General features: G+C 34.2%; 1 protein-coding gene across 1 annotated transcript in view; it reads right to left on the reverse strand.

Moving 5' to 3' along the window:
- Ns3 (nucleostemin 3) overlaps positions 1 to 25,606 on the reverse strand; it is a 92,612-nt gene that overhangs the window by 28,441 nt on the left and 38,565 nt on the right. Inside the window, exons 3-5 of the mRNA XM_089106446.1 lie at positions 23,120 to 23,244; positions 19,960 to 20,133; positions 10,996 to 11,560 (exon numbers count right to left, since the gene is read on the reverse strand). Coding sequence (XP_088962572.1) covers positions 10,996 to 11,560; positions 19,960 to 20,133; positions 23,120 to 23,244 — 864 coding nt within the window. The remainder of the gene's footprint in view (positions 1 to 10,995; positions 11,561 to 19,959; positions 20,134 to 23,119; positions 23,245 to 25,606) is intronic.

The raw sequence follows: 25,606 nt of genomic DNA on the forward strand, positions 1-25,606 counted from the left end.
AGACTAAGTTTTTAACACGAGCGAAATAAAAACGGTAGAGTTCTGAAATGTTCAGAAAACAAACAAATTCGGAAATGTTCATGGCCTTAAGGAGTATTTAACTAAATCTAAATTGAAAATTAAGAATTAAATCAAATAAAGGATGAAATTAACATAAAACTCCATGATGATTAAATCAAACCATCGCCAGGTATTTCAATTCGGCCTACCCAAAAAAAGTTTCTTACACGATTCTTTAGGGTGTGTGTGTGGGGGGGGGGGGGAATTAATTTCCAAGTTCAGTAGGGAGGACCAAAACCCGCATCCCCATCTAGCAGAAATACCTATCTCTATAGGATTTTTAACGGTAGTTGCTGAGAACTCTAGGATCACACAAAGCGTGCCTAGAGATTCCACAATAAAGAATTATATGTAAAAAAAAAAAAAAAAAAAAAAAAAATACAGTGAAAAATAAAAAAATAAAAGAGATTAGGCGGATATGTGCAACAGGAAAGGATTTTCATCAGACATATAATTTGTTTAAAGATTTTCACAAAGGAAGTTTGAGAAACACTCTTGTTGTTATAAGTTGTACAATAGAAAACGTGTTTGACAGTAATACATGTAGCCCTTAATGATAAAAAAAATTTCTGTGCTAAATGGTTTTTTTTTGCAATAAGTCACTGCGCGAACAAGATAGTTGCATTACGAATTACCACTTTTCCATTTACCACTTTCACTGACACTCTCACTTTATAGATTTGTTTTGATAACATTAACGTCAAACGCAATTTTTCACCAAGAACTGCATTTTTTCTGCTGTTCCCAATAAGTTGTTTTTAATTCTCTATTAAGAATGACTTTTTTTGGATGTACTTTATAATTTCACTGCCTCTCTTAAAACTTTTATAAGGTCTTCAACAAGGGCAATATAGAAGGAATTATCAAGCTAGACGAAGAGGATTTGGTTTTTATAACAATTTTCAGGATTTCCTCAGTTTTGCAAAATCGTGATGGGTGTAACTTGCATATTTTACGAGGTCCACCATCGGGCTGTTTGTGCTTGATACGACAGAGAGCTTCAATTTAACCTTTCACACGTCAGCTTGTAATGTGAAAAATTTGCTTGAGTTCTGATCTATGCTTGCAAATAGTCTGAGCTTGTGTAATGCTCTCAATGCTGTTTATGGTGTATAAATTGCTGGCAATTGCTGTCTTGGTTGTACGTGCTCGATAATTCAATTAGGGAAAGAACTATATTTATTGTCAGCCACATCAATCAGGAGAGCTTTTGGATATCATTTAAATTTTGCCGGGTTTGATTGTGTGGTGCGTACCTAGGAGGTGTCAAGCTGACCAGAGTCCAACGCGTCACAAATCAGTTTCTTTTTTCTTTCTGGCACGATAATAATCTTCAAATTACTGGCAGATTGTTTCTCCTAAGTTACAGCGTTATATTTTTTAGCCAATCGAATAAGCAATCGACAATATTAGTATTTGCATTTAAACATAAGTATATTCAAACTTCCCCTGGTTTTATTTATATATTCCATTTATAATAAACCATTTTATTTAAAAGATCAGAGCTTTCCCAATGTAAGGAAATAAATTTTACGAATTCTCTAAGAAGAAATAATCACTTCATATGCAATGGATTATTGTATTTCATCAAAATGTGCCACATAGATCCAGCCATCTATAACAGATTAATATATGCAACAACAAATACAATATTTCTGAATAAGTGGAACATGCAATATAATTATTGTACATGATCAAAATTTACCATAAAAATACTTCAATGGATGAATATATCCAATGGCAAATATAATATTCATTTATCAGAAGAACATCCAGCACAATTATTTTTCTTCATTAAAATATACCAGACATATTCTGCCATCAATATTAGATTAATATTCGCAAAGGTAAATGTGATAGCTATAAATCAATAAAATATTCAACACAGTTATTGTGTTACATTAAAATTACCATTCACATCCTGTCATCTTGGAGAGATTGATATCTCTTTACTGAGATTGATATATGTAATAAAAGATATAATGTTTCTATTTCAAATATACAATATAATATTGTGTTTCCTCAAAATGTACCATACATATCCTGCCATCTATAATAGACTAATATATGCAACAGTAAATGGGCATGCAGCGTTAGTGAATAAAGCATTGACATGAACATATTTTACTAATGGAAAAATACATAAACTGCTTATAAATTGCCAATTAACATGCTAAAAGTTTGATGCAGTATTTAATTTTTTGTACTCTATGTGAAATGGAATCCAAAGGATAACATAGTGAGAAAAAAACAAAAATGCTCTTTTAAAATACTACTGCTACTAGCAACAAATTGCGGCACCAAGCCACCTGAGGCACCAACACTGCGGCACCAATACAGCTGCTATCCTACTCCTCCATCCAAATCTATTCGAAGCTTGACTTCTAACGTCCTCTAGCCAAGTTCCAATTTCCTTTAAATCACTCACCATGACCTCTCCAAGCCCACTCAGGGACGACCTGCTTTTCCTTTAGTCCCTGAATGTTGAAACTGAATTTGGTACTTGTATGATATATGGCCTACCGCTCAAGTTGTTCGTTCATTGACGCATTATATAACCGTTTTTTTTTTCGTTAGTTTCTTTCAGCTTAGCGTGAGACAAGACAAAGAAAATTGACAGAATAGATGAAAAATATATAATTTGGGCTATTTATTTGCACATTAGGAGGAGGGGTCTGGGTGAAATATTTGGACATTGTGAAATTAGAAAACAATTCTTACTACATGATATGCAGAATAATTGTACCTAACACATTAGGCATGCAGAACCGCTATACTTTACCCCCCCCCCCCACCCAATGTGCAAATATATAGCCCAAAATTTGTTTCTAAAGTATTGTATTTGTATCTTACTTTGGTATATATCATTAGGATTCAGCGTCATAGAAACATATTAGAAGAATATTAGGTTGGGCGTACATCATACAAGTACCCTAAATTTATTTTCACAAATGTGCTTATTCTAAAAAACATTTCTATCAGTATTTTGACTTTTTTCAATGTTATTAATAAAAAAAAAAACTTTTTCCAATTATGAGCCCTTTTAGTAAAGAGCAAACGAAACTTCATGCAGGCTGTAGGCTATATAAACAGAGGGGTAAAAATTGGAGGTGAGAAAGGGCATTATAAAGGTTCGGGATTTAACGATATATATATATATATATATATATATATATATATATATATATATATATATATATATATATATATATATATATATATATATATATATATATATATATATATATATATATATATATATATATATATATATATATATATATATATATATATATATATATATATATATATATATATATATATATATATGTATATATTAATATATATGTATATATATATAACAGATAGCTTGTTGGTAAAATAATGTTTTAATTAAAAACATTTCGTTTGTTTTCCTTGCTTAAATTTGGTATGAAATCCATCAGAATTTGTGTTCTTCCTGCAAGCTCAAAATTTGACACAACAAAAACAGGCGAATACAACAGTAAAACACAGGTAAATGCGAAAAAGGTAAGTACAACAACGGGTAAAAAGGCGAAGTTACTTAGCTTCCCTTTCTGATATACGTTGATACAGTAATGTGTTTGGCCGTTTTGATAATGACAAAAAAACTTCAGTCCAACCCATATCTCTCCACTCGCTATTGCATTTTTTGAGACAAAGAGGAAACTGCCTAAAACAAAACTTGATTTTTTTTCAATTACTAGAATAATTATTATTATTTAAAAATATTATTATTTGAAAATTATTTAAGAATAAAGTTTTTTTAGGAATTTGGTATATTAAAGGTTCAAGAGATGGTCTTTTTTCTGATGTACCTATTAATTTTTTATTTTTTTTTATCATGTGATTTGTATATTTTTTTTATGTTATTTGAGTGTCTTCCTTTTTTCTTCTTTTGGAATTGGTAAGATAAGACCCCGGCGCCGCGCCGATGAGGGAAGACCGGCGGCGGCGGGGCCAAAAATAGCACGCCACTCCGTGCCGCCGGTAAGATGTCGGCGGCGCGCCGCCGGCGCGATCAATGTTGACCGCAAACATTAATGTTTTCATCAGTCTTTCTCAGATCACAGCTTAAATTTACAACAGATCCGAGCCTATTCATGAGTTCGAAAATTCCCAAAACGCTGGCGGGCAACTGGTCTTCTTCCTAATTCATCAAGAGAAGTATAAATCAGGTAGAAACTAAATGGCTTTGACGTTTCAGAACCCATGCCTAATATGAGTAGTTGAAATATCCATTAGCTATGTATTCTTAACATAAATAATTATCAAAATTAGTAGTTTCTTTTCATCGAACATTACTGCATACAAAACTTCAAATACAGTATCACAAAATTCGTCAGTTATCTGGGTAAAAACTTTTAATATAAGTTTGAACTTAGAAGCTTAATTTTTTCATAATGCCCTTTGCCTATATCTGTTTTGTCACCTTTAAAACAGTTGAAATGGGCTACTTTGATATTGATTGTGTTTTTTTTTGCTCTATTGGACTCCTAAAAAGCCTTCTTGTATTAAAAATTGGTTTTTAATAACAATTAAAAAAAAAATGCATTTTAAAGTTTTTTTTTTGGCTTCTTTATATAATATATGTCATGGAGGCTAAGGCTGAACTGCTGCTTTTTATTGGTTTTGGCTGCTCTTTTGGATATTATTCATTTTTTCTTTTGGGGATTCATTCCAAATTATAAACATATAAATACCTAATATCAGTCAAATTATAAACTGCATCTAAAAAGAGTAAATTTATCAAATTGAAAAATACATGATGAACACTTCACTTGAGAACATTTCAATTACAGTGAAACAAAAAACACTTAATGGTTTATTCGGTATGAAGAAAAATGAAGTGCCAGCTAATTTCTCAGGTAAAAAATGAAAAGCTCATCCGTTTTAAATGTAATTAAATGAAATAATATGCACACTGAAGTAGCTTCAGGAAGATGTTGGGATTTTCATCCTAGTTCGTCACTTTTAATCCAAGCCAAATGTTAGGACACTTAGTATCAGCTATTGAGTTTAAGATTTGATTTCCAAATGCTCACAAAAATTACCAAATTTAAGAAAGTCGCAACAATAAGTCACATGTTGTCAAAATACTCAAAGACTCCCCTTTGATCCCCATCCAGGCTCAAAGCTTCTGCTATGGTCATTTCCATGGAAATATCCAAAGAGTTTCTTTTTAAAATAGCTTTTAAGCGTAGTTAGGGATATTTAGCCTTTTTTGCTTTTCTTCAAAGCTTTGAAAAGCTTGTTATTATATTGAAAATGTTACATTTATTATATTTTCGCAGATTTTTGGTCGTCATTTGTGGGGTCATCGAATTGTTTAGACCAATGTTGATACTTAAGAACGTTGCAACATCTAGTACCCTGAGATCATAAGACTGTCAAAGACTCCTCCTTGAACCTCCCAAATTGAAAGCTTTTATTATGACCTGGCCTTTTAATGTAACTTAGGCACTGGACCAAGGGCGCCATCGTCACTCGAGCTCAGCGTTAGGTGGGGATGTCGACATTGCATTCGTCCCACCAATTCGTTTTAGTGTGAATCTGCATGGTACTTATGAATGAATATTTTCAGATTAAACTCGTTTCATCAATAAGAAAAAAAACGGGTAGGACGCATGTGTCCCTTTCCCTTTGGACGACAAAACCAAGTGTTGTATCAAGTTTAACTCACGAAAATCTTGTTAATTTTTGTCAACTTTTCAACTTTTTGGCATCCCTGCTTTCAATAAAAAAAAATCAAGGTACTATCACTTAAATATAATAACTCCCTATGCCCCCCCCCCTCTGGATACCATCTTGATAGGATACCGTCTCTGCTTTAAATAAAAAAAATAATTAACTTATTGCCACCCCTGCTTTAAAAAAAATCGAGGTATTACCATTTAAATATGATAGCTCACTACCCCCTCCCCCCGGGATCCCACCTTGATAGGATGCCGTTTCTGCTTTAAATTAAAAAAAAAAAATTTTCGGGATCCCGGCTTGCAATAAAACAAAAGTCGAGATATTATCATTTAAATGTAATACCTCCCTACCCCCCCTCTGGATACCACCTTGATAGGATACCGTCTCAGCTTTCATTAGAAAAATAGTTTACTTAATAATTAACTAGGTCACTGTATGGTTCAAACAAACACGCAAAATAACGTTAAACAGCTTAGTGTTCCTTGAAAAAAAAAAATAATTGAGGGTATGAGTAAAGGGGTACAAGAAACAACAAAATGTCGAAATTATTCAGATATACCTCAAATTACTGAAAAACTGAGTCAGAGATTCGCCGTGGCATTCAATAAGATCCAAAGAATTTAATTGAAAGGGAGCACACACAAAAGCCAATTTAGGCCTGTAGTCTATAAGAAATCGCAAAATACCCAAGACAATGAACAAGTCCTAATGGGGAGCCCTGGGTCTATCAAAATATTTCAGTGGTTTCTCAGGGAATTTGATATCATTTTCTTCTGTCTCCACTTTAAATGAAAAAAATAATTATCTTTTTGGCATCCCTGCTTTCAATAAAAAAATGAGGTATTATCATTTAAAAATGATAGCCCCCTATCCCCCCTAGGTTTTTTTTAGGGGGAGGGGGGTAAAAATGTTTCAGAAAGAAGATTGTACTTTCTATCAAGGTTCAACAATTGAGTATTAAACATTAAGAAAATCTTATCTAAAAACAGCAAAAAAAAAAATCTGTAAATTTACAATTCAGCTGTAGAAACAATCTGTCTGCTGTCAATTTCAAAATCCAACTGAAGGCTGAAGCTGTATAGTAGTGAATGCGTTCTATAATTCTATTCAACTTGAAAATAAAATTCTTGACTACGAATGATGTAAGAAATAGCGATTAGGAAACTGCATTCGAAATGAAATAAACTCATTTCATAAAGACCATTATTTTTTTTGTCAACATATGAAAAACTGTGTATATTACAATATTTGCAATTGCATATTGCATCTGTCTGGTTATTATGCAAAGTAACAAAAGAGACGAAAATTAATGAATAAGAGAGTAGTCAAGAATTATGGTATGCAAAGTAATATTTGGCAGTGAAAGTCACTGGTGATAAATCGCTAGGGGTGGCACCGTGATTGCGTGATTTTTGGGGATTCGGGAACCAAATTTTCTTTCGGGGTGACGCATAGATTTTTGGGAAAATACCAGAAAATTCGGGAATAGTGCAAGCCCTGCTTGATTTCTAATCAGGCAAATCGAAATACTAAACCACACGAGAAGAAAAAGCTCCGACTCTGCGGTTGACGCAACAAAGAATTGCAGCAAAATTAATTTGAAGTCACCCGAACGCCGCCGCCTCTGCCGGCGGTGGCGCGCTTGCGACACGCCAGTGGTGGCACAACACTTCGGCGGTGTTCGATTGGGCCTCTCGTCGGCGGCTTTCGGTCGATCCGTCGGCGCGGCGCCGGGGTCTAGGTAAGATGCGTTGCCATGAACTTGAAAGAAATCTTCACATTTCTATGTAAGAAATGCGCCAACTGGCATCACAAAAATAAACCAATTCAGATACACCCGTTTTCACTTTTCTCATCTCCTCTGAAATTTATGTTATGCATTATAGCGCCTTTTGAATCACAGCAGCTAAGTTAGTGCCTCAGTTCAAGGGTGGGTTAGAAGCCTGAAAAATCTAAAGCCAAACTGGCCAGCCATGACGGAAACAAAAAGAGAGAGAGAGAGAGAGAGAGAGAGAGAGAGAGAGAGAGAGAGAGAGAGAGAGAGAGAGAGAGAGAGAGAGAGAGGAGAAAAAAATCTCCCGATGAAGAAAACAAACGGGACCACGGCCAGTATAAGGAAAATACAAAACTAAACCGACGTGGATATTTCACTTGTATAAAACAAGGCGTCTTCAACACTAAGAAAGCAAAGACAAAAACTAAAATAGCCTAAAATCAAATAAATCTAAAACCAAGAAATAAAAACAACAAAGATCTATATCTACAATTGTCGCTACTGTGACTGAGTGCCACAGAAGCTAAATAGAGTTGCTTCAATGAGAACACTAGAGGATTAGAAGCCTCTCTGGGAAAAAGATGTATGAAATAGCCCAGAGAAATGCTGAAACTAAGAGAAAACACTCAGAGAAATCAAAAACGTCCTCGGGAAGAGATGTGTAAATTTCAGACATGTACTGCAGAGAAACAGAGTTGAATTGTAAGATATGTTGTGACTCAAAAACTTTTCATTCGTTTTAATGGCTTAAAATATCGTACAAAAGAAACAATCAGGTTTTGGATTCTTTTTACTGGCTCACAGTTTGGCAGCAGCCATGGGTAGTAGAGGTTGGGCTACTTGGCTCTCTTTTCTTACATAAATGTAAGGGATAATTTGATTGGCAAACGAAAATACGTCACATCGATCAACCAATGGAATTAAAGCACACTTTTTAACAAGGAAGTAAAGGCCAGTAATCTCTCTTTTCTCTTTGCTAGCACCAGAACTCGACGCAGCAACGTAAAAACTAAATTTATAGAATCAAGAAAGAAATGGAAATGTAAAAAGAGGAAAAATATGTATAGTAGGTTACAGCGAATTCGCACCAGAAAACTTCCCCCGAGGCTCCAAAATTACTCGAAGTCGGATATTCATTTGTGCCTAATGTAATTTTGGGTTCTACCTTTATCCAGCATGTTGATAACCTCGTTAATCAGGGTTGCCAGAGAACTACATGTACTTTCTGAAATATGGAAAAGGGATAATATGACTGGCTAAAGAAAATGCGTCACAAAGATTAACCAACGGAATTAAAGTACATTTTTTAACAAGGAGGAAGAGGAAAATAATCTCTCTTTTGTTTTAAAAATGTAACGTTCTTTGTCTTGAACCTGACATCACATCAACACCGGAAGAGTTTGCTACTTTGCATTTTTGTAATACATTTGAAATTTATTTGAAGATAAAAGAAATCTGGTGCTCCAATATGTTTTAATCATTAAAAGAGTGCTGCAATGCAAATTTCGTATGTCTTAGTTATCTTTGGCAACCAAAACTTTGTTTCAAAAATCCAATGCCGTTTTTATAATTAAAGAGAGGGTTATTGGAGGATGGTCATAAGCTTTACGAGGTACTTAATTGGCACACTTGAAATTCTTTGCCGTTAATACTGCCGAATTCTCGCAACTATGACGAGTACTTGCAACAGTTTTGTATTGACATATCTCTTATTAAAAATGAAACTACTCGCTCGTGCTTCGCCTTTACGGAAAAAGAAGATGTTGCTACATTTCAAAGTGGTCTCAGAATTCACCTTTCCATCACAAATAAATACTCTATTCTTTTCCAACTTTTTTAAGGTTCCATAATTTGATTTTTTTTTTCAAGTAAGACACACTGATTGATTAATGAAAAATTTCAAAGTCCCAAGCAATTTTGGTGCTTAGTCTATTAGGTTGCATTCCAGGCTACTTCATATTCCCAAGCTAAAGAAAAAAGCTACAGAATAAAAGATCTACAAGAAGAAGCCATAAACGTCTCCAAGAACAGGAGGATGATGCATGTTCAATCATACTTTGATCCTCCTGGTCACCAGTATCCTGCTAACTCTACGTTTAAGAACAACTTAGCAAAGAATTTTCGGCAAATGCCTCAGATTTGTCAAAATGTCAGATACGACCTTTAGGTACGACAGCAACGATAAGTATGATGCGGGCAAAAGTATTTCGTATTCTTTCGATCTTTTAGGAAGCGATATCTAAAAGTCCCTTCTCCCTTCACTTTGAGCGCCCTAGCTACCGAGTAAAGAACATAATTAGTGACTTAATAATGAGGGTTGTTCTTAAGCTTCTTCTTCGTTGTTTGGTTATTTCTTCTATACTTTACCAGTATTTAGCTAATCTAGTTGACAAAAGATTCTTCTTAGGCAAGGAACTGAAAATCAGAAAACAAAAACTTTTTTAGGTCAAAAACGCTTTAAGACGGCAAAGGTCTTTTGAACCAATTTTGAGAGGGATTAGTGTACGCACTATAAGATGAATGTACCATCGTAGAGGAGCATAACCTTTGAAACTAGGAGGTTATATGAATAATTGTCAATATTTAAAGATCAATTTGAAGTCATGCAATCTTCACACCTTAGCCTTGCTCTTATTTTGGCTAAAATTATTATTCTGCAACAAAACATGGATGAGTTCTTCACTTTGTAGAAATTCTGGAACAACTTCGAAAACGGAATAGAACCAGACTCATAACCTCTAACAATAGAACAACCGGAGAAAATACCCTCTGGTTCACTGCAAGTACCCCTGGCAAAAAAGGGGAAAAAATGCAGCCATGACGATCTATATCAGAATAAAAAATCATATTTCGGTAGATATGATAGAAATTAGAAATTCTACACAATTAAATCATACTAAACAATAAGGTAATATATATAAAACGACTGCTAACTGCTATGTATATTAAATGTAAATTTTTCACAGTTCTTATTATTGACTTACGAAAAAAGTGAACATATCACCCGATTCTTTTTTTTATGTTCTTTACGAAAATAATAGTCATTTTTGTCGCAAATGAATTTGACCCCCACCCCTATATATACCAATTCAGGATATATATTTGCCTTCTGGCCTTCTGTCCAAGGGCTTTAGACGTGTTCACACTGAGAGAGAGAATTTCATCAAGATTAGATTCCAGTTCAGGGTTCTTTTACTCTTATACTTGTATTATTAATTTTCTTAAAATTTTGTTAAAATCAGTGTAGGAAGCACATATTTTGTGTGTCTATATTGTTTTCAATTTATTTTTTATTTTTTTAGATTTTCAATTACTATAGCTCAGTACAATTGACACGCTCGTTATCACCAACTGCTAGATACAATCTATACAAACTACCATTAAATAAAATGCTGATAAGTAAATTAAATAAAATATTGAAATTAAAATAAATATAAAGTCACCTGAAAGTGCTTAGTTTTCCCAGGGGTCGACGATACAGACACTTTCTTTGTAGATATTAAGGAGTTGATTGTCGAGCTTTTTCCTACATTTGGGTAACCAACTAGTCCAATAACCGTTTCTTTCTTTTCCTTTGGTCCAGTATACACACTCTTAAATTTCTGAACCAGTTCTTCCTTGGTCAACACCCTACAGTCATTTACAACCCCCGTTTGTGATGATGTCACTAGGTAATTGTTTTCAGGCACAGCTTGAGCTTTCAGTTCTACGGTTTCCAGCTTTTCAGATAAATCCTTTTCATCATCCTCATCGTCTGACACAACACCACTCTCTTCACTTATTTTCCTCGTCTTCTTCTCGGTTGCGGCGGAGTAGAAAACAATTAAAACGCCGGCGTCAGCAAAATATTGTGCCCAAATTCGTCTCTGTTTTTCAGTTAGGAAATCAGATTTATTTAACAAGAGCATAGATTTTTTATGCTGAGAAACATCTTTGACATAGTTCTCCAAGTCTTCACAACGGAATAAGAGGGGGTTACGTGCGTCGAGGATCTGAACAATGACATCACTGTAAATAATATATAAATAAATAAATAATACAAGTCAAAATTAATCATTTCACGTGAGATGAAGAAATAGATTTCTATTAATTTGGTTCATTTTCAACTGAGGATTAAAAAAATATTTTATTTAAATTATGAGTTTTAGATATATTCACTGTTACGCATATGAGTCGTACCTGGTATTTTCAAAATTCGTGAATAATTGCTAGGCGCATTGTATGTCCGATGACACATCAATCCTCGTAATCTGAATTTTCCTGGCGATACGACGATTGACCCATTTACAATGAGATTTTACTAGAAAAGATATTTAGCTACCTCTAATTTCAGCCAATCCAAAATTCTCAAATCTTTCAGCCAATCAGAAAATTCTATGCAAAATCTGATTGGCCGAAATTAGTTCTACCTAGATTTCGGTATTAGTACAATCTCATTGTGAATGGACCTTGAGCAAATGGTTTCTGGGAATTACCCCGAACGTGTGAAAATGTCATGATGAGATCTACGACGTAACACCTACAATAAACTAGGATTTTGGAGGCTTATTAATTCGTTTTACTTGGTGTATTTGAGATTAGGTTTCGTATCTGGAAATCAGTAGGGATCTGTATCTCTCAATTTTTCTATGCTAATTAAACATATCCCATTCCTTGGACAAGATCTGCATCTTGGCTGGATCATTTATTATATGTATGTTTAATATACATAAATGGTTTCACAATGACATAAATGTAACTAAATTTATCGTTGCAAGATTCCAATTTATAACTGTAAACGGCGGTAGTATTCAAAAAGAAGAAGAAAAATCATTTCAGATACTGTATTAACCTAAATGTAAATAAACATAGATCGTAGTCACTCCAGTCGATCGGAACTAAAAATAGAATTCTGTACGGAATCCGATCACTAACTGGAATGGATGGCAATCTCTAAGCAGAAGCAAAGGAATTATTAAACATTCTAATCAAAACTTAATTTAACAGCTAAATATTAATATTATTATTTCTGAAATATTATAATTACTACTACTACTACTACTAACAACTCATCGCAGCACCAAGCCGCCTGAGGCCAACACAGCTACGCACACTACTCCTCCACCCCAATCTATTCAAAGCCTCCCTTCTTACACCCGCCCACGAAGTTCCCATTTCCTTTAAATCTTTCTTTATGACGTCCTCCCACCCCAGACGGGGACGACCTGCTTTCCGTTTAGCCCTAGATGGTTGGCCAAAAAGAACAATCTTCGGCAATCTGTCATCCTTCATCCGCACAACATGCCCTAACCACCTAAACCTTTCTTTCATTATAGACCTAGAAAGCGGTATTGAACCACATTTTTCGTATAGCCTATTGTTTGAAATACGGTCAGTCAGCCGGGTACCCAGAACAATCCTTAAGCAATTTCTCTGGAAAACGTCTAGCAAATCTTCATCCGCTTTTCGGAGCGTCCATGCTTCAGAGCCATATTTGACCACTGTCATCACTGTAGCTTCTAAGATTCTAATCTTGGTTTGCAGACTTATCTTCCTATTCTTCCAGACTTTTTTTAACTGTGAAAAAAAACCCTGAGCCTTGGCTATTCTATTTTTAACATCTTCACTGCTCCCACCATCTTTACTAATAATACTACCAATGTAAGTGAAGCTTCCCACCTGATCAATCTTTTCATTACCCAACGTCACCTTTTCATCTTCACTTATTCCTAGCCTTAGTGACTTAGTCTTCCTAACATTAATTTTCAAACCAACTCTAGCACCATGTACCTGCAAAACCTCTAAAAGTTCATTCATTTTACTCACAGTTTCATCTAGGATGGTTATATCATCAACCTAATTTAAGCCCAGGAGATTTTTTGCTCCCCACTTGATTCCATGGTCTCCCATTGTCTTTCCTGTTCTTCTTAAGACAAAGTCCATCAAAATAATCCATGTAAAGGGGGATAGAGCCCAAACCTCTTTAACTCCTGATTTAATACAAAACCAGGTGCTAACCACATTTCCTACCTTAACCGCAGCAGTGTTTTTCTCGTACATAGCACTAATCACTTTAATGTATTTGTCTGGTATACAATACAAGGATAAAACCTTTACTAAAGCTCCTCTATCAACAGAATCGAACGCTTGCTCATAATCTATAAAACTGAGGACCAAAAGTGTTTGAAAACTTAGGCACTTCTCAATTATTAACCTAAGAGTGAAAATTTGGTCAACACATCCTCTATTTTTTCTAAAACCGCACTGCTCTTCTCTTAAAACTTTGTCTATAGCATCTCTCAGTCTAAAAAGTATCATATTACTAAGAAATTTTCTACCTAAATAGACCAGACTAATTCCTCGATAATTACCACACTCACTCTTATCACCTTTCTTATAAAGTTGCTTAATTAAGGTTTTCCTAAAAATCGTTAGGTACTTCCCCTTTTTCAAAAATCGTATTCATAATCTTCAATAACTTATTTCTAACCTCAGAGCCACCATATTTAAGAAACTCATTTACTACCCTATCAGCACCTGGAGCCTTATTATTCTTTAATCCTTTTAGTACTGTTGCTAATTCCTCCTCACAAAACAAATCTTCCTTCACATCCAAGGTATCACAAACTTTTTCATTTTCCTCTATATTTTTTCCTGCAACTCTATCTCGGTTAAGCAAATTCTCAAAATATTCGGCCCATCTCGCTTTAGATTTTTCCTTATCGCTAATTGCCACCCCATTCCTATCTTTAACTGGGACAAGTCCGGATTGACCACTACCTCTCAATTTGTTAAAGTGCCAGTACAATATTTTACTATTATGCCGTCTAGCTGCATATTATAATTAATAAGTTTTTTTTATTAATAGATGCTTAGTTTTTTTTTAATGCTGTGACACTTCTTTGAATTAATGTTTCAATCTTCATAACTGAACGATGGAGGGGGGATGGGGTATGTGAATCAAGGACTTAACAATGTTTCTCAAGGCCCAAGATCCTCTAAAAACAGGTCATCGCAGGTAATTTCCAATCCACCGAATCGTAACTAGCAATATCCTATCCTAATTTGAGAGCAAAACTTCTTAGGGATCAACAATTTCAAATTGAAATACATATGGCTGAAATATATATAGCAATTATGCTAACAAAAGAATAGGATTTTTTTTTCAGATTATTTTCCTTTTTCCTATTTACGAGTTACGGCTTTGCCAATTTAAGAAAGACGCTCTTTAGGTCAGTTTTTCAAATGACGTTCTAGAGCCTTGTAATTTCGGCAAGGATTGGTTAACATAAGAGATTTGGGATTATTTGTCAAACAATATCGCGTCAAAGACGTACATTCCCAAGACCTGTAGGATCTGAAATTTGAAAAGACATGAGCCTTCAAGAGAATTAAGATTTTACTCACTTGATTCAGACTGCTTGCTTCATTGTGCAGGGTCAAAATGCTTATATGTGCTTTTAATTTTGTATGGTTCATAAGAATATGACAAAAATAACATTTATGAGCGAACATATAAGGGGTTCGTTCATGCAAACATAGAACTAAGTTCTATTATAGAACAAAAGTTCTATTTACACAGAAGCAAGCGTGCACTTGTACGTTTGTATTTGTGTTCCTTTAGAGTTGACTGCGAAACCATTTAAGACAGAAAAGTAAATTTTTATGCAGAGCTAATTCATTTAAAGATTCATCTAAAATGAAAAAAAATTAGTTTAAAGATATGTGAAAAATAAACACAAAAAAACGAAAATATGATGTATGATAAAAACGTGTGATGATCGAAGACCATGGCCATATCCAGCGGGGGTTAGGGGGTTTGAACTCCCCAAAACATTTCTCCGATTCTTAAACATGTAAAAAAAAATGAGTATAAACTAATTTTATACTCATTTTATTGAATTTTTTTGAAGTTTTTGACGTGTTTTGAAGTTTTTTTTACCCCTCCCTTGAGAAACAATCGTTTTGTGCCCCCCCCCCCTTCCAAAAAAAACTGGATACGGCCCTGCCAAGGACCCATGTATCTTCCTGAGGATCGAAGGCCCACGATGTCAGCCCTAGCAACCCAAGGAAAGCGACAAAAAGAATGCAGCAAAGCCGACTGTTATCCAAGGATTATTATATCAAAAATGATAAAAATACCATAGTTATTGAACGTCGAACATCTTTTCAGAAGCCATGATGACCAAGTTCATTACAAATTAAAACCAAAACATAAAAAATGACAAAAACTCTCGGTGTTGATTTTCAGACACCTAATCCTGCGGGTGTCTTCTAAACACCATTTAACTTCTCATGTCTTGTGCCGGGGTAAAGTTTAAAATTACCTCTCATTTGCATTAGAAATAAACTTGCATCAGAAACAAACCTTAACCTAATGTACAAATATATACCCTGAATTGGTATATATAGGGGTGGGATTTCCGACAAAAATGATCGTTATATTTGGAAAGAACATAAAAAAAAGGCATCGAGTAGTATGTTTACTTTATTCGTAAGTCAATAATATGAACTTCCGAAAATTTACAAAATATTCTAGCATATCTGCCAGGAAAACACTAAAAAATAAGCTTAAAAGATTTATCATTTGAGCAATTTGGGGGCTTTTAGAGTTCTCTGTGGTGCTACCTAGTTTGATTAACAAGCTTGCGGGCAAAGGGCAAGTAAAATTCCTTTGTCTTTTCAGGCAAAACTCAAAGTCAAACCACAAATTCTCGACAGCTCTCGATGATGGCTAGTCCCTCAGATAGTTTGCTAAATGATTTTAAGAAACTGCACCCTTAAGGTACGTGTCTGGGTCTCTAATTTCTTAAAAACTAAAATTAGTACTGACATCTAAATTTTCAAGTCCACTGGGAATTCATATGACTACAGGGTCTCATTTTGTGTAGATAGTCCTCACTCTGTCCCCATTATGTGAACACTTAGTGCATAAAATAAACAATAAATATTGTCATATTTTGTACAAACTTTACACAAGTAAGAGACGCTATAGACCCACACATTATCGACCGCACGACGGCACGATAAGAAGGCAGAAGGAGGCAAAAGCATGAATGAAGTGTAAAGAAAGATTTAAAATAAGAACTTAACTACAAGGAAACTTTACACCAGGACTGAATATTACTTTTCGAAAATAGTCTTTGATTTTTTTTACAGACTTGATCAAATTGGTGATCAAAATAATGTCACTGCAAAGAGGTTCCATCCTCTACTAGCCACAGAAATTGTTAGGGAAGTTAAGTATTATACAATTTGTAAAAATAACTGCTCAACCAATTGACATATTGGAAAACGAGCAGCTATTCTTAAAGGGCCAGGATCAAAAACGAAAAAAATACGGCAATATTTAATTTCTGGAATTCTGTCTGACAAAAAGCAAAAATAGATAGACTTGCATATTGATAGCCTACGACAAAATATTGGTCTTCATAAACCAACCAAAGTTGATTTGCTTGTATTTAGAAAAATGAATATTCGTTCATGAGCATCATAGAAACAAAAATGAACATCATAGAAACATTTGTATCCAATAGCCTTTAGTAGACACATTGTGGAAATATGATGTTGTTGTCACAATATTATCCAATAAGGCTACAGCCAAATTATGTAGAAAATACGAATGCTTCTTTCTTCATGCGGCCAAAACTCAAGCGGCCAAAACGCAAAGAATACTTCTCACTTTCGGAAGGTGTATCTGCCTCATTTTTATTGGTGTTTAATGGATAAACCAGAAAACAAATCACCAATGAAACTGCACGACTGTTTTTCAATACTGCATAGGGAAAAGGGGTTTTCATTTGGCTATTTGTCGGTAAAACCCCAAACAAAAGCGTGGCTTAAGCCTACCTGAATTTTTATCTTCAATGTATGATTACTGCAACACCAAGACTCAAAAGATGGGACTACGCCATTTAAAATAAAAATCTTATAGTTTCCTGTTGTATTCCATATTTTGATTCTTAATGAAGAAGGAATAGAGAACACTCAATTAATACTTTCAAGACGATCCATTCCCGAGTAATAAATACTGTGTTAAATTTTTTTTTAAATATAAGCCACGCTAGACTTAGCACTTTGCTCTTTCACGTTTGACTAGTGCCTTTATACGTTGACTGAGAACAGGAAATCAAACACACTTTTATGGCGGTAGTTCAATTGAAATACTTTAATACTGTTAAACATTGAAACAACCACCTGGGTCATCGTTTATTCAGTTAATTAATTGATTCAAATACCCCCTACCATTCTTGAATACAATCGTTTTTTAAAACAGATGGCATCAATCCACCTTACATTTTGCATTTGCAGCTTGAATTTATAATTTCTATGAGACGAGAAAAAGTTGACACGACATCAACATCTTACAACTCAAACGTCCACCTTACCAGCGCCGGTTCAAATAAAACGGCAAAATTCCTAGTTGTGTCGACAGAGTTTGCTGATTCCAACGCAGCTGTAATAGATTATACTACCACTATACGTAAGTATAGATGGCATGCACACATAAGAAAGTCATGAGCACTCGTACTTCTATTTTCAATTAATATTTGTTCTTAAAAGCTTGTAGATTTAGCTTTGATAAAGATTCTCTAAAACAAGAAGATAATTAAAAGGAAATAAAACAGAAAATAGCTCTGAAATAGGAGACAGGATTAAAAGAATACAAGAAAAATCATTAACCACTGGAATTTCAAAGACTTTAAATATGTCACGTCAAATTATAGTCCAAGGGCCACGACTGGCCCACGTATATGTATATGCACCATGTATATGTAGCCGGGGGCTTTAAACGATGGCACTTAGTTCTTTTTTGATGTTTCAAAGACCAGTTAGCTATTCATCAGCTCAAATCATCCAGTATTGATTTAAGAATTGTTAAATTCTCCAAGTTCCCATTCAAAAATTACGGAATATCTCCTACCTTTTACTATCTTGTTAAATTAGAGTCATGCCCCGAGCCAAAAAGTTTCCGTCTTTTAGGTTTATGCGCAACGGCGAAAAAGAAACATGGCACTAAGTGGCATACAAAGAATTAAATAACGAAGAAGACCTTTCCATGATACAAAAGGTAAAGGGTAAAGCAACGGGGGACAAAAGGTAAAGCAAAGGTACAAAAGGTAAAGCAACAAGGAATTATTTTAAGACAATGATTTTTTTCCTAATGAATATTTCGGCTCTACATCTAAAAGCCCTCATCACCAAAGCAAATACATAAATTGAGAATAAAATATTTGACAAGTAAAACTAAAACCAAAACACAAAGAGTCCTAATATCATTACTGCAGGAAGTTCAGCCGGGAGTCCTGGCTGAGTCTTTTCCCTGAAACATTTTTTCAATGACAAACCAAAGCTGTCGCCAGAATTCGAAGTCTTTTTATTCACTGAAGATTTCTTTTTCCAAGCAAATAAAACTTCAAAGAGGAATAAGTCCTTTTATTAGACAATGAAAACCGATACAAAAATACTTTGGATATTTCGAACAGACACAACTGTTATCGTCATCAGCAGATAAACTAAAGTATATCCTAAAAAATCCAGGATATAAACTAAAACATATCCAGAGCTTTGTGTATCTGTTTACACTATCTAGTAAAAGGACTGTTTATAGAAAGTTTGTCATAGGAAGGTAGTGTGGTCTTCGAAAAAAAAAAAAATCTTTTTCCAAAAAGTTCCACTTCCTCAACAATCACGAAACGCAACCTTGCGATAAAACGAGTTACGTCACAATAAGAAGTTAAGCTAGCGTCACTCGGTTTTGTTAGGATGTTGAGTAAAGATGTTAAAACTTCTATATATATGGTTTAAATTTTCTCATTTTTTTTAAGTTGAATATTCTACTTTTTCTTTTGTTTTGCCAAGGAGAGTCATTTGATGTATAGCCATAATTATTAATTGGCTTTCTTCTACAATTTACTGTCTTTAAAATTGTTTCTTATTTTTCCTTATTGTTTAGTCGATTTAGTGTATTTGACTGCCACAGGCAACAGCTATCATTCCCTATATATCAACCAAAAAGAGAATATTTTATATACTAACTTAGTTTGTATATATATATATATTAGTTTGAATATATATATATATATATATATATATATATATATATATATATATATATATATATATATATATATATATATATATATATATATATATATATATATATATATATATATATATATATATATTGTATAAATATTTTATAGTTTAAATATATTATAGGTAAACTATAAACAAATACTAATATTGTAGACCCCAATAAGCTATTTGATATAGTTCAATATCTTCTTCTCATAGTCTTCAAGGTTATCATCATTGTTCCTTATACTGGCTGTCGTTTACAAATTTCATAAGATCGACCAATTCCCTTGAACTTAGGACCCCCTGTTTCATAACACATGATTTAGATAACATTTTTTAGACCAAACCTTTTTTCAATGACACGCCAAAGCTGTCGCCAAAATTCCAAGTTTTTCTCATAGGGCGTAAGGACAATCCCATCAATTTCTTGTAAATCGGATAAAGATTTTCTCCATTCCAAAAAGGCCTGTCTTTCCAAATTCTGCAGCTCTTCAGCATCCATTGATCTGTCCCATTTTGGTCTAATAAAAAAAAGAACAAATCAAATATATTAGTTTTAATTACTTGTGCAAGCAGAAGAACAGGGGGAGGACTTATTTGGAGTATTATGCTTTAAAAATGCGTGCTTCGGTTATATACACTAAAAACAAATAGAGCCTTACTACAAAAGAACTTCAATATAGGGAAGAGAGAGGCCTTACCATTATGCATTTGTCCCACTGATCTCCCTACATTGGTTTCATTAAGAATGCGAAAGAAAGTAGTTTTACGTCATGGATGTATACAAGTTAAAAAGGGGGAGGGATGGGGGATATTTGAAGAAAGATAGATTAAAAATTTTCCTTTTGTGAAAAAAAAGGCTTAAGAATAATTCTGTTTGCGGAAAGGGATTTTTCAAACTCCCCTGCGGTAGTTTCACTGCCTCTAAAATGCATTGATAAAGCAAATAAAAACAAATAATAAAGCAAAAACTACACAATATTTATACCTTTTAAAGTAGCCAAAATTAGATTATAGCAAAACCGACTATTGGCTACAAATATTTGCTTTTCAATTAAGCCACCTAACGATTACAAAAGACAATGAAACACATAGATAAGACATGACTCCAAGTCTCAAGGATACCCACCCTCCTCAGCAGATGCAATCTGAGAATTACCGTAAAGAGCTGTTATAAGTGGAGGGAGGCCTTCAATTACCTCTATAATTTTCAAGGCTTTTTTCATGAATTTGCAAAGTAATAAAGGAAATATTAAACACTAAGGTGCATTTATTGTTGCAATTCTGAAATTTGTGGTCAATTTAAGAAAATGAAAATTGCAAAATTTATTACACCCTAGAAGTGAGCTGTTTTACTGACGCAGAACAGACGTTGCTAAAGACAATGGGATGGCACGACTCAAAACAAGAAGAAGCACCCCCCCCCCCTTTCTCCTGAGGAAAATTCAGAGCGATCCAGAAGAAACCAAATATACGATTAAAATGATCAAAACCCATTAGTTTTTAAAGTATTTTAATTTTTATAACAAGAGAGCAGCTTTTTTGCTTAAAAAAAAAAAGTTAAATCCTTATAAAATGCTCATATTCTCACAAAAATAAACTAAAAAAAACTGAAATAATTTCTTAGGCAACTCTCCACACCTTAGCTACCGCAAGTTGCTACTTGGAAGTATTTAAGGATTGGAGCCTTACTGCTGCTTCAAACAAATCAAATGAAAAAAAACGTATGCAATATTACATGAATCAACAAATTACAATTCCCTGTCACCACCAATTTAAACCGCAGACAAAGGACTTACGCAGCAGATAAGTAACGCAGAAATCCACCAATAAAATATTGTAAATAATTCTTTAGATCGCGCTGCTTTTCCATTTAAACAAAATTAAGAGAGAAAAACATGTTTAATTTATTCGTGACTTGTTAAAACCTTATAGGCTAAAACCTAATTGGTGCAATTTTTGATGACAGTATTGGGGATGTCAATGACCTTAACCATTCTTCGTATGCGTCGCCCGCAATGCTTTTCGCCAACATGGTTACAAATCTCCGTACTTTCCCATCAAGCTGTTTGTCCATTTTGGTGCTGTTAAGCTTAATACCAGTCTTAGACTTAGGTCTGACTAGACCCTTGTGTACCGAAAACAGCTGCTGTCCTATATGTCAGTACTCTATTGCACTTGACTATACGAAGAATTGGAGATACACTTAGATCAACACCTGTCGTGTGTCCTTGGAACTTCAAGTAAGTGGCAAGGAAGATTCTGGGATATCTTTCAACATCTGTATTGGAATGTCAAAACACTCGTCGGCGATGGTGTATTGAACTGACTCATTGCTGCTTTCAAAACGAGGGACACAAAGGGACATTTTAAGGAAGGCACTTTGACCTTACCTCAGACCTTAGATCTGCCTGTGCCTCCAGAGACAGCCAGGGCATCAAGAAGGAGCCACCAATCTTCCCACAGGTTTGCTGCTGCAAGTATGTCCTCCCACTGAGGTTGGATTGATGTGTCCAGGTTACGGAGATCTGTCTGGTACGTTCGACGCAGGGTGCAGGCACTTTGAGGACTAGCAAAACTTTCTGTAAAACAGGTAAATCCCATCTGCTCACAATCATCTGCACACAAAGACCACTGCTCTCTACAGGATGCCACTCAAGACATACACTTCTTGGTAATTCGACAAGAGCATTATTCAACTTAAAGGTATAACCAAATAATTATATAAAAGGCTATTATATTATCTGGGTACAAATTACTATAAATAATGATTATAAATAACTAAATTAGATGGGTAATGTATCATTAAATTATTCTATTCAATTTAAACTTAAATTTAAAGTATTCAAAGAGAGAATAATTAATGCAAATTTAAAGACTTGGTTACGTATCGAATTGAAGTAGTTTCCTTTCCTATTTAGCAGAAGGATCCTGAAAAGGGTCGGACAGTTTAAAACACAAACGTAATGTGGTTCTTTTTTGAGCATTGGGTAGATGGGACAACTAAGGAACATATTTTATTTAAGTGCCAGAGTCTTTCTCATCAAGATTGAGGTTGTTTGGGGATATTAAACCATATTTCCAGGGAGTTTTGAAATCAACGGATAGAGGTGGTACTATCCATATTTACCAGCTCGTAAACAGTGCATAATATAAGCTAGAAGTGTGTTTCCTAATTCAGATTGTCAGTGGGACTTTATACTTGCAATAAATTTTATGATTTACTATGAGCCCGAGGAGCTTACAATTAAACCAATACCCACCTGACATCTGAATTTCAGAAACTCAAAATGCCTGATCCTGCTGCTAAGAGATAAAGGAGAATATTATTTTAAAATATGCTTTGTCCCGAGGAGAAAGGGCCTAAGGTCAGAAAACCTTTCGATCTCGAAATTCGATTTGGACCACTTATACAATAGATGTTGTAATAAGCTGAATTATTGCTAGCTTGGGGATTGCATAAATCATTCTAGTCAGATAAAATCTAAAAAAAAAAAAAAAATTTACCTTCGAGGTATCTTCAGTAGATGCAAGTTTTCTCTTTGTGCTTCCGAAATTTTTGCCTTTTCCTCTGGACTCAAAATTCCAATTTTTGAATTTGGATTGACAAAGGTAATATTCAACTTCTCTGCCTTGGAAAACGGTAAGTAAATCAACAATAATGACAAGCTAAGCAATGGTGAGTTGCTGCAGGACCCATTGCTCAGTTTATCTGACAAGGGTTAAATCTTGCATTTTTTTTTTACATGTAACATTTTGCAGAAAATTGGGCAAATTTTTTACTCTTAAGTTGTGGGGAAAAGGCAGCAGGACCCTATGCTTCCCTTGTTTTGCTCTTTAGAAAAAGCAAAAAAAATTAGTTTATTAGTTATCAGCAATTGGAGGAATAAAAATCAATACCATGGAGGAGCGTTAACAAACTTCGAAGCCAAAAGGACACCTAGGGATGGAGTCCAAGTGCTTTTTGCCGAAAAAGAAGAATATGGGTGATCAGTCGACAGAAAAGGAGGCTACACAGAAAAGTACAGCCAACATCGTAACCAGAACAATTTCTAAGGGCCTTAAGTTTTTATGTGGCTCTACTTAAAAAAAATAAATCTGTTTACTTAATTTAATACAAGTAAAGAGTTAACTTACAAATTGAAGGAGGCGGAAATTATTCCGAACAATAGGGTGCCTGCCACTCCCCCTCAACCAGTCACTAGTATCATTCTTACATGATTCAAAGTCCTTAACCCAGGGAAAGTAGGGGCCATATCATCCAGTGTCGCAAACATTCTAAAAGAAGTGGCACAGTAGCAAAAATAGCCTGAAGAAGTTGCTGGCTGCACAGCAAACACTTTCGACTCTTGAAAGGGGCACTAAAATTTAAAATTTTCAGTTGCATGACCCGCCTCCAAAGTTTCTACAACAACACCTTAAAACGAAATGCAGAAAAAGGTTTGCCCCTGATACTTGTAGTATTTTTGTTTTGACACTTGTAGCTTAAAATATCAGTTATTCCATTCTACCTAAAACCCAATTACTGTTTTTTTTTCTAAAAATGGCTTAAATACATAGACAAGACCAAAACAATCTAAGACTTTATTCTTCACTCTGATCAAATCATATGATTATTAGCCCCTCAAAACATCTCAAATGGCAAGTCCTAAGAATAGTTTATATTTTTAAAACAAAACCAAAAAACAATGATGAAAGACTTCTTAAAGGCAATCTCAACATATGATGTTCCTGTTCCGAAGGATGTTTTTTCTCTATTTCTGCATATCCAATACATTTTATTGCTTTTGACATACACTTCGTATAATACACAAATTTTTAAATTTTAAAATGTAAAATAAAAATTTATATTTCAAGGCTAAAATTTCGACCTTTTTCTAAAAAGGGTTATTTTATTCGTAAATTTTTAAAGAGGGAGTTTCCCCCACCTTCCTTTGTGCTGGGTTTCAGTGCAATAAATTACATTTATAATTATAAAATAGGAATGTGATGCTAACTTTCAATGTTGGAGTAATTTCTTCAATTTTGGACCTGCTTTTGCCAACTGGAGTGGATTTAAGCAATGGGTTTTTAGCAAAAATGACTGGAATGGGTTTATAAACAAAGAAAAGCAAAAGATTTGCCTAAACTGCATGAATGCAGTTGTTACTTAGAAAAGGAGCATACAAAGGAGGATAATTACCCACACACCCTGGAAGACAAGAAATTATACATAATTTAAGTGCAAGCTTTATAACATCAAATATAAAGAAGACAATACTTTTCAGCAAAAATAACTTTTCGAACAAATATTAAAAGTTTAATACGGAAAACATAAACTAAAGTAATAAATGCTACAAGAACAGCTCAATACCAATTGACTTGAGCTTAATACATGTGGGTAAAGCATAGTGAAGCTATCAATAGAAACTCATTCATGTAATTCAGTTGTAGCAGAGAGATTAATATTTTATGCTTCCAGGTTAAAAATTTCTTGAGTTTAATTACCTAAATTTTATTAAGTGTTTTCATGATCCAGTCAAATCATTCGTTGTATTGCTGTATTGCCCTGCCTTTTTTGCCAACTGTTGTATTTACCTGCTGTTGTTGGGTATAATTTTGAGCCAATAAAAAGAGCATTAAAAATTGATTAGCTTATTTGTCTAAGATTTAAGCCAATAATTAGACATAAAGTCTTTTAATTACTCCAGTAATACGTTCTGATTTTTTCTCTGGATGTACCATGTGATAAAGTGTGGAATCTGCTTTACAGCAGCTGAAATGTAGGAGCTTCCTTGGGTCTTTCAAAAATAAATAGGGGATTATTTATTCAAATACCCCAAAAAATATTAGTAATTTTTTCATTATTTTTTTATTATTATTAAATAAACCCAAATGAACCATGAAAAACATCCTCATAAACTTTACTAGCAATCCTTCTTTTTTTAATCCTAAATTAATTGAACATATCAGAACAAATAGAACAAATATTGCTGAATTGTTACCATAAGCTGG

This window comes from Artemia sp. Qi Xiang Cuo, chromosome 20 (genome assembly GCF_049724085.1).
Source record: "Artemia sp. Qi Xiang Cuo chromosome 20, ASM4972408v1, whole genome shotgun sequence".
Lineage (NCBI taxonomy): Eukaryota > Metazoa > Arthropoda > Branchiopoda > Anostraca > Artemiidae > Artemia > Artemia sp. Qi Xiang Cuo.